Here is a 10,378-nt window from a genome sequence, read left to right on the forward strand (position 1 = left end):
CGCTGCCTGCTAATGTTTGGATGAAGAAGAGTGTTGGAATTGGGCGAGCTTGTTTACTGCAAAGCATATATCAGGTCGTGTGAAGGTTAGGTATTGCAGTGATCCAATGACCTGCCTATAAAGCTTAGCATCTGTGGATGGAGAACCGTCCTCCAAGGGTAGAATGTCACTTGTAGACAGAGGAATGCTCACACTGTTTGCATCCAGCATCTTGAACTTTCCGATTATGTCCGCAATGAAGCTACTTTGTGTGAGCATCAATCCATGAGCATTCTGTATGACTTCAACACCTAGAAAAAAATGTAAAGGGCCAAGGTCCTTAATCGAAAATCTATCACCCAACTACTTAATTGTTGCCTGGACATGAGAGTTGTTAGAGCCTGTAACAACAATGTCATCAACATAGATCATAATAATAATGAGAGAATTAGAAGACCATTTGATGAATAAAAAATCATCAGACTTAGAGCGAGCAAAGCCACGTGATAAGAGCAACTCCTTTATTTCAGTGTACCATACTCGTGGTGCCTGGCGAAGTCCATAGATAGATTTGTGTAGTTTACACATGATTCGAAATCGAGAATCTGAAGCTGGTGGTTGTTGCATGAAAACAACGTCATAAAGAGTGCCTTGTAAAAAGGCATTGTTCACGTCAAGTTGACGCAACGGCCATTTGAGAGACACAGCTAAGGCCAAAATGAGGCGAATTGTTGTGGTTTTAATTGCTGGACTAAAGGTGGAATGGAAATAAATTCCAGGACATTGATGAAATCCTTTAGCCACTAACCTAGCTTTATAATGCTCTATGGAACCATCAGGTTTGTGTTTGACACGAAACACCCATTTACACCCAACTACGTTTTGAGAGGGAGTAGATGGAACCAATGACCAAGTTTTATTTTTGAGGAGGGCTATGTGTTCGTCTTTCATGGCGTACCGCCATTCGAGATATTTGGATGCTTGACTGAAAGTATTTGGGGTAACCGAAAGGTGTTTTACAGTTGACGTTGCAAGGTAATCGAAGACCACTTTAGGTTTGAAAATATTATTCTGAGACTGGGTGATCATTCGATTTGACGGTGCTTCAAGAGCTGCCGTGTGGGAGCATATGTGCTGCTATTTGGAGAGGGAGAAGAAGACAAGGAGTTTGTAGAAGGACTTACAGTGGAGTCGGTAAGCACGCCATCCCGATGGCCTTGAGTGTGCGATCCACGAGAAACGACGGAGTTGACCAAATCAGTAGTAGCAAGAATTGGAATTGGGTCAGCGACGGGAGGCGAAGGAGGTTATGAGGAAGAGGAGAGGATGGAGGGAGCATCTGGAAAAATCCAATTAGCCATGTGAGAGACTTGTGGACGAGAGAACAGAGGATAGTTGATTGTGAACGGAAAAATGTGTTCTACAAATGCGACATGCCTAGAGATATAAATTTTTAAAGTAGTGAGGTCTAGGCAAGCATAACTATTTGTGGCAGTAGAATAGCTTGAATGCACAAAGATTGGACTTGGGATCAAGTTTGGTTGATGTGTGGCTTTAACCATGGATAACAAAGACAATGAATACCGTAGCTCGGGAGATGGTTTGGGGCAAAAGAGACACCGAAAAAAGAGATTTAAAAGGCCAAGGAGTGGCGTTGGCAGTCTGTTAATAAGGTATACTGCAGTTTGGAATATGAGGGACCAAAGTTTGAGAGGGACAGAGGCATGGTGAAGAAGAGTTAGAGCGGTGTCCACAACATGGCAATGTTTTCTTTCAGCAGTACTAACCAGTTAGGGAGTATATGGAGGACTCATGAGATGTTGTATTCCAAAGTTTAAGAGAGTAGATTTAAGACCGATGTATTCACCTCCCCCATCAGTGTACAATGTTTTAATTGTCAGTTGAAATTGATTTTGAACCATTTGAACAAAATTAGTAAAAATTTCGTTCACGCTTGATTTGGATTTGAGAGGAAACAACCATGTATATTTCATGAAATGATCAACAAAAATAACATAGAATCTGAAATTATCAAAAGACATAATTGGAGAGGGACCCCAAACATGGGAGTAAACAACATCAAAAGGCCTAGAACTTGAAATTGAATTGTCATCAAATGGTAGACGGTGACTCTTATTACATAAACACGAATTGCAAAATGTAAAAGACTCAACATGGTTTACTGGTGGGTTGAAGGAAGAGACACAAGCTTTGGTAATGCGAGGTTGAGGATGGCCAAGACAAGCATGCCATAGATGCAGTGATGGAGACGTTGATGCAGTAAAATGTGCTTGAGGACGAGTTGTGGCTGATTTGGTCATGTCCGTTGGCCACTCACAGAGATCGCCGTTACTCTTGCCTCGAAGAAGACATGCCCCCATGCTTAAATCCTTCACAATAAAAGAATAAGGAAAGAATTCAATGGAAGTTACAGTTTGTCTACAAAATCGAGCAACAGAAATCAACTTCTTTTTTATAGATGGAGAACAAAGAACATTATTTAAAAGAAATTTGGTAATAAGACTAGGTGAAGTTAAAGTAGTGTGACCAATATGAGTGATAGGAATTCCTTTACCATAACCAACAATTATTTCGTCAGTGCTAGAGAATTCAGTTGGAGTGTGGAGAGATTGAGGGTTGTTTGTAATATGATTGGCTTCAGAGTCAACAACCCAAGGGCTTGAGGGATTGGGAGCATAAGATTGACGGTGGACAAAATTGGCATATGCTTCAGTCGCATTGTGTGATTTGGACCTACAGACCTTTGCGAAGTGCCTAAACTTATCATAAAGTTGGCATTGAATTCGCTGGTTGTTGCTTTTTGTGGTGTTCTACTGGGTGAAGTAATTTTTATTTGGGACAGATTGGTTACGAAAGTTGGAGGAATTAGATGGAGCAATGTTCCCACGATTGAAAGAGTTTGGTGGTCTATTTCTTGGAGCATTGTTGTGGGAACGTTGATGAAGTTGAGCAGTGATCAGGGGTGTGTCAGCCTTAGGCTCCGAGTGTTTGATGAACATCTCATAAGCCAGGAGTTTGTCAAAGAGTTCTTCGAATGTGATAGAATTATCACGAGCTCTTATTGTTGCAGATAGCTCCTTATATTCAGGGCCTAGACCACTCAGGACCTTAATCAAAAGTTTCTCGCTGTTAAGGGGTGAACCACTGCAGGCCAAGTCATTTGCAATGGTTTTGATTTCTCTCATGTAATCGCTGATTGAACGCGCATCTCGTTTGACATTTGCTAGAGTATTGCACAAACTGAAAATCCTCGAGCGCGATTTGCTAGCATAAGTTGTTTGGAGAATGTCCCAAGCTTCTTTGGCAGTGGAAGCATGAGCAATGAGTGGGGCAATTGTAGCGTCAGCTGATGCCATAATGGCATTGCGAACAAGATTGTCTTGTCATTGCCACAATTTGAAATTGGGATTGGGGGAATGCTGATTATTTTTGTCTAGAATTTGGGTGGATGGGATGGGCAGTGAGCCATTAACAAAGTTAAGAAGGTCATAGCCAAACAATAGTGTGGTAACCTGGGATTTCCATGTCGGATCATTCGCTCTTCCTGTTAGCTTGTAGGAAAGTTGTGATGCAGGGTTAAAGGAGATTAATTGAGAGGGTTGAACAACGCCCCCTTGATTGAGAGTTACTGCTGGGGAGAGCGCAGAGGAGTTTTCTAACATTCTGGAAAAAAAAGAGAGAGAGAGGATCGGATATACTCGTGAGAGTGTTTTCTATGCTCTTGATACCATATAAGAGTTGAATATGATTATGAAAGGCTTGGTTATCATTGATACAACGTATGGTATTTATATAGGTACAGGTATATAAGAGAAAGGAGTTTGCTAAGCTTAAGAGACCTAAAGATAAGAGAACTAAAATACGTATACAAATCAGATACTTGTCCTAACGTACTAGGACTGTACATCCTTATACTTATCACTACTGTGGGCTGCTTTTTAGCTGACCAAGAAATAAGATTCTTTCCAAAAAATACACAATAACTAGAAGTTGAACGTCGACTAGATTGGCATCCCGCCCAATCAGCATCAGAATAAACAAGAAGATTAGGTGAGAAATCACAGTAGAGTTGTAGGCCAAAATCAACGGTACCTAGAAGGTAGCAAAAAATTCGCTTAACATTATGCAAATGAGTTTGGCGAGGTTGATGGAGAAACTGTGATGCTAAGTTCACTGCAAACAGGCCATCAGGTCGAGTGAAAGCCAGAATTGTAATCCTCCAACCATTTTCCGATATTCAGTCGGATCCTTCAAAAGTGGTGAATCAATAGTGTGCCAAGTTTGCTTGCTATGTAAAGGAGTACTCACTGGCTTTGATTCAGACAAATTATGTCAAACCAACAAATCTGAAATATACTTTCTTTGGAGTAGCATTATTCTATCAGGATTAGGATTGATTTCAACCCCTAAGAAAAATCTCAAAGGACCCAAATCTTTCAAGGAGAATTCAGATTTCATAGCATCAATTATTTTCTGAATAAGATGAGAAGAAGAACCAAAGATAGCAATGTCATCAACGTATAAGAATAATAATATGAGTACCTGCAGATGAGTATAAAAACATGCTATGATCTGAACGACTTTGTGTGAAACCCAAATCAGAAAGATATGTGGTAAGGCGCTCAAACCAAGTGCAAGGAAATTGCTTTAACCCATATAATGCTTTATTAAGCTTGCAAATATAATCTAGATAATCTGGAGGGATGAAGCCTCGAGGTTGGCACATGTAAACAGTTTCTGCCAAGTTTCCTTGCAAGAGGGCATTAGAGATGTCTAGTTGCCTCACCAACTCTGAGAAAGTGCCAGAGATAGGATCAAGCGTACAGTACAAGGTTTAACAATTGGAGAGAAAGTTTGATCATAATCAATTCCAAGTTGTTAAGAGAAACCTTGGGCGGCTAAACGAGCCTTGTAACACTCAAATCTTTCCATCGGCTTTTCTTTTGATCTTGAATACCCATTTGTTACCAATCAGATTGTGATGAGGAGAAGGAGGAACTAATGTCCAAGTTTTATTAAAAAATGAGAGCGTTATATACAGCACTCATGGCATCTATCTAAGATGGGTCTTTTGCCGCTTCTGAGTAACAAGAAGGTTCACATGGAATAGGAGTGGCCGTTGCCAGTAAGGAAGGTAAGACTTTCGGCTTCAAAGAACCTGTCATAGAGCGAGTTGTCATCCCATGAATTTTAGAGTGCTGAGGAGCAACCACTGGAGAAGAAGAGGTTGTTTGGGATGAAGTAGCAGAATTACTTGAGGTTGATGAATTAGGAGAATTATTAGATGGAAAAGAATTAGGAGAACTATTAGGTGGAGAAGACTTAGCAGAATTATTAGATGGAGATGAATTATGATAATTATTAGATGGAGATGAATTATGATAATTATTAGATGGAGAAGAATTAGGAGAATTATTAGATGGAGAAAAATTAGTAGAGTTATTAGATGAAGATGAAAAAGTAGAAGAATTATGTAAATCAAGAGGTATGTTGGCGTGAGAATTGCTAGGTATTAAAGGTAAAGTAGAATTTGAGTTGGGAAAGGACTTTGAATTGGAAAGTGGTGTTTGAATCCCATAATTTGAGGGGAGAAATACATGGGTAGGTGAAGAAGAAATATTAGGAGATGATGTAGGAGAGGTTGAGCTATGAAAAAAATAAAAGTTGGTAGGGATTTTTGCAGAATTAGAATCAGCAAACATAACATCATAAGAAAACATATCTTCCACAAATTTTACATGCCTAGAAATTAGTATTTTATTAGTTGATGGATCAAGGCATCTATATCCCTTGTGATCGGGTGAAATCCCCAAAAATAAGCAAGGAGTGGAACGAGGATGGAATTTCTGAACATGACCAAAGACAATATGTGGATAACAAGACACCCAAATATTTTTACAAGTGATAAATCTGGCTCTTTATGGAATAAAGCTTTAAATGGTGAGGAGAACTTCAAATTTTGATGTGGTAGCTTGTTAATAATATAAGTAGCATAAAGTAGAGCTTCAGGCCAAAAAGAGGCAGGTATATAGCTTGAAAAACTAAGCAATGAATGACATCATTGAGGTGTCAATGTTTGCGCTCGACATGTCCATTTTGTTGGGGAGTATATGGCAAGAAAATTGGTGAATAATACCCTAGTCATGGAAAAAGGTCTTAAATTGAGTATTATCGTATTCTTTATCCCATCAGATTGGAAATACGAAATTGATGAATCAAAGACATTTGAAACCATATTATAGAATTGAAGAAATTTTTCAAAAGTTTCTGATTTTGGTGCATGAGATAAGTCCAAGAGAATTTGGTATAATCATCCATAAAGAACACATAATAACGATAGCCGGAATTGGACACAATAGGGGATGTCCAAACATCAGAGTGAATTAAAAAGAAGGCTTTATTTGTTGTACTTGTAGAAGTGGAAAATGGGAGCCTTGATTGTTTACCCAAATGACAAACATTACACATAAAAGGATTAAAACATGAAGAACTAGAATTAAATTTATTTTGGGATAATACATCAAGCACAAGTTTTCCGGGATGACCGAGGTGCTTGTGCCACAATGAAGATTGCAAAGCAAATCCAAACAAAGCAGTGGGACATGTTGATGGAGAGAAGCTTGAAGAAGATGAAAACGGATAGAGAGAGCCCGAGTTCCTACATTGGAGCAATGTGCGGTTGGTCCTTGGATCCTTAACGGAAAAAGAAGAGTTGGTGAATCTAGCAAAACATTTATTTTCGACACAAAGGCGATGAACAGATAATAAATTTTTCTTGAGTTGAGGAACAAGAAGAATATTTTTAAGAAGAAAAAGTTTTTTAGAAGCAGGACGAAAACTATGACCAATATGAGAGATCATAGAAAGTAGGTTACCATTGCCAATCATCACTTGTGCATTACCCTGATATGGAATGGGATCAGAAAGGACATTCGGATTTCCAGTCATGTGTGAGGAGGTGCCAGTATCAGGGTACTAGATTGTTGCTGGTACTTCTTCTAGGGTCATTGCTGACAAACCTTTGGGAGAATTATGTGGAACAAATGAATGGTTGAAGCGATTGTGACATTCCAAAGTTGTATGATTATAGTGAAAATAAATCTGATATTGTGTCATCGATCTATTAACATTTGGAGTAGGCAGAGGGCCAAGGATGCTTGGAGAAACACGAGAAGAATTACCAAAATTGGTATTATAATTGTTCTGGGAAAATCCGCGACCACGATTCTTGTTATGAAATCCCCCACGACCATGATTTTGATTAGAGCCATGACCTTGATTTTTTTGATTGAAACGACCAGTGTCATTAGTATTTTTGTTTGAAGTAAAGAGAGCCGCCAATTGTTGAGAATCATCAGATGAAATGGCTTTGATGTGTTCTTCTTCTGTAAGAAGACGAGGGCGTAGAAAAAAAAGAGGGAAATGGCCAATTGGCATTTAATCTCGAAACAAACGTTCTGTATGAAGGAGGTAGCCCTTGCAAAGTTTGAGTAACAAGGTCCTCATCTGATATTGGTTTACAGATGGCGGATAGCGCACTCGATAAAGAGTGCAACTGTTGTAACTATTCTTCCATGGAAAGAGACCCTTTCTTGAAATTTATTTTTAAGATGGATCATAGAGGAAGAAACATGGTCAAGAAAAAGCTTTTCCAGAATGATCTAGGCTTGATGAGAAGTCTCACAGTTGTAATTTATAAGCGTGTTAAGGACGGATGGTGACAATGTTGCATTGATCTAACTATGAGCAGTTGTGTCACACTGTATCCATAATGTATACTGCGGTTGCGTGAGATGGGGGCATGGGAATAGAACCTTCCACAAGGTCCAAAAGATTTTGGCTACTCAAGAAAGGCTTGGAAACCTTTTTCCAAGTGAGATAGTTCAAAAGGTACAAAATTTTTTATATTAGAAATTGAGGGTGGCTGGAGGGGGAGCACCAAAGTGACAGGTGTGGTGTTTTCTGGAGAAGAAAGAGTGGCTGGTGTGGTGTTTTCTGGAGAAGAAATGGGTGAAGAAGGTGCCATCATAAAGAAAGAAGAGAGGAAGGATCTTTTACACTCTTGATACCAAATTGAATATATTCTGGTGTGATAATCCAACACCAGTGGGTTCATATATTTATAGTACAATTACGATAACAATACAATACAAGGATGGAAATGTAATAAGTCCTAAGATACATACAATCAATTAAGATATATTATAGTAAATGCTAATATCCTGTAGATCCTCTATATATGTGCAGAATATTCCCTAATACCAAGAATTATTCCCAGGATCACTGAGACTAGAGCAACCCCCAAAATAAATTTCAGGGGAATGGCAGCAGAACGTTCGACGTGTTGAAATTGTGATTCACTGGAGGATGGTTGAGTTGAAGAGACTTCCGACTTCTTCTTGCTGTTTCGCTTTGTTGGAGTAGAGAGCATTTGTCCAATGTCTGTGTCCCTAGATTTCACCTCTACGTCAGCCTTTCGATCACTACTACTGCCACCAATATCCTGCAATTTGAATTACAGTAATTGCAAATAAGTAATCTTTCGAGTTAAGACATAAATATATGCACCTACAGTAATTGCCTAGTAGTATGAATGATACCATTTCAAAGTGTCACAAACCTGAAGTTGTAGCTTCTGTCCTTCAGAACTAAGCTGTTCTTTTAAGTTGTCTATAACCTGGTTTGTGGATTTAAGCTCTTCAACTGCTTCATTCTTCTCGGCAGATACAGCTGACACTTTGGCTTCTAAATCATCGAGTTTAGACCCAATTGAGGCCACTTTTCCCTTTAGCTCTGAGTTCTCTTGAGTTAGTCCTTCTTTCTCCTTTTTAAATTCAGTACACTTCCCTTTCAGCTCTTCAACAACTCCTTCAAGCTCAGATACCCTGTCAGAGTGCTTCTTAGATTCTGCTTCTGCCGCCACACATTTCTTCTTTAATGTGCTTATTTGTTCTTCAAGCTTCTGTTCCAGCTCCGCACTCTTTGCTAAAGCTTGAGAAAGAAGAGAATCTGCATTCCAGAATTTGTCCTCTGAGAGCTGCAATTTCACCTCTAGATCACTACATAATTCCTTCATCTGGACCACATTATTGTTTAGCTCAGCAACAGCAGCTTCAAGAGCTCCTTTATCTGTAGATAGTTTGGCCAGCTCCTCCTGCGACACTGAGAGTTGTGTTTCCTGGCTTTTCAGTTTAGCTTTAATATCTTCCTTTAAACCTACTTCCTCCTGAAGCTTCAACTTTATGTCTTCCAACTCAGATAACTTAGCCCGAAGATCTTCTTTACTGGACGATAATAGAAGCTCAAGAGCCAAAATATCCTCCTTTACCTGAGATTCAGAAGCTTTTCTCATGTCCAGCTCTTGGCTTAATTCATCTATTAAGAGCTTCTTTTGATGCAAGTTTCTTCTCAATATCTTGCACTTGTGATTTTGAGATCTCTAACTCTCCTTGAACTTTAGAAAGCTCTGAAGCTCTGGTCGTGAGTGCTTCTTCAAGCTCTTGCTCAAGCTCTCCCATCTTTTTCTTTGAGCTTTCAAACTCGAGGCTAAGTCTGTCAAATGACTCCTTAACCTTAACATGCTCCCTGCTATTCAATTCGTGAGCTTGCAATGCCTCTTGCAATGCTTTAAGCTCAGTGTTATATCTGTCTTCTGCTTCGGCACTCTGCTGTTGCAATTTCTTGTGATCAAGTTCAAGCCCTTCAAATTTCTTTTCAGTTTCCTCCAGCTTCGCTTTTGTGAGAGACAATTCATCCTTTAACTTCATATTTTGAGAGTCAATGTCTTTTAATGCCCCAACAACTCTTACCAATGAAAGCTTAAGTTCTTCTAACTTTTCTACAGCTTCACGATATCCGTTTAGGACTTCAAGATATTTTCTTTGTAGTTCAAGAAATGCTTCCAAGTGCACGAACATCCTAAACATGGCAATTGGCATTTTCTTAGTTCTTGTCATCATTGTTGCTTATAGCGTGGCCTCCCTGTTGGATGATAATAATAATGGAGGTTCTGTTCCCAATAATTTACCCCATTTCTACCTTCGATTGTCAAACAGGATTACTATGTACACACACGACAATAGATTTATCCCTTCTACTACAGACAGCGTACGGTCAATTTAGTTAAAACAAAAAGGCTTAATGCATATGCAGCCCTCTAAATTTGCCTCTTTTTGTCATTTTGATACCTCAACTAAGTGTTATTTTTATTGAGCACGCTTTTAAATTTCCAGTCAGTGTCAATCAAACACAATTCAACTTACATAACATATATGGTGAGTTTCATTTTTTTTTTTTTTTTTTAGTTTCATTTTCTTTAGCTACAAGGCTGCCTAATCGCATCCCTAAAAATTTCCCAATTAAAACCCCCCCATTTTAA

General features: G+C 39.0%; 2 protein-coding genes across 2 annotated transcripts; both read right to left on the minus strand.

Annotated features, from left to right (window-relative positions):
* Positions 1–8,053: 8,053 nt before the first annotated feature.
* LOC132037431 (uncharacterized) lies at positions 8,054–9,352 on the minus strand. The gene is made up of 2 exons (XM_059427951.1): positions 8,621–9,352; positions 8,054–8,503 (listed from the first exon to the last, which is right to left on the minus strand). Exons 1-2 carry the CDS (start codon positions 9,350–9,352, stop codon positions 8,234–8,236), a joined length of 1,002 nt encoding a protein of 333 aa, XP_059283934.1. The 3' UTR covers positions 8,054–8,233.
* A 19-nt stretch (positions 9,353–9,371) lies between these two features.
* LOC132037432 (uncharacterized) lies at positions 9,372–10,204 on the minus strand. The gene has a single exon (XM_059427952.1). It carries the CDS (start codon positions 9,957–9,959, stop codon positions 9,372–9,374), a length of 588 nt encoding a protein of 195 aa, XP_059283935.1. The 5' UTR covers positions 9,960–10,204.
* Between the last annotated feature and the right edge of the window lie 174 nt (positions 10,205–10,378).

The sequence above is a fragment of the Lycium ferocissimum genome, chromosome 11, assembly GCF_029784015.1.
Source record: "Lycium ferocissimum isolate CSIRO_LF1 chromosome 11, AGI_CSIRO_Lferr_CH_V1, whole genome shotgun sequence".
NCBI lineage: Eukaryota > Viridiplantae > Streptophyta > Magnoliopsida > Solanales > Solanaceae > Lycium > Lycium ferocissimum.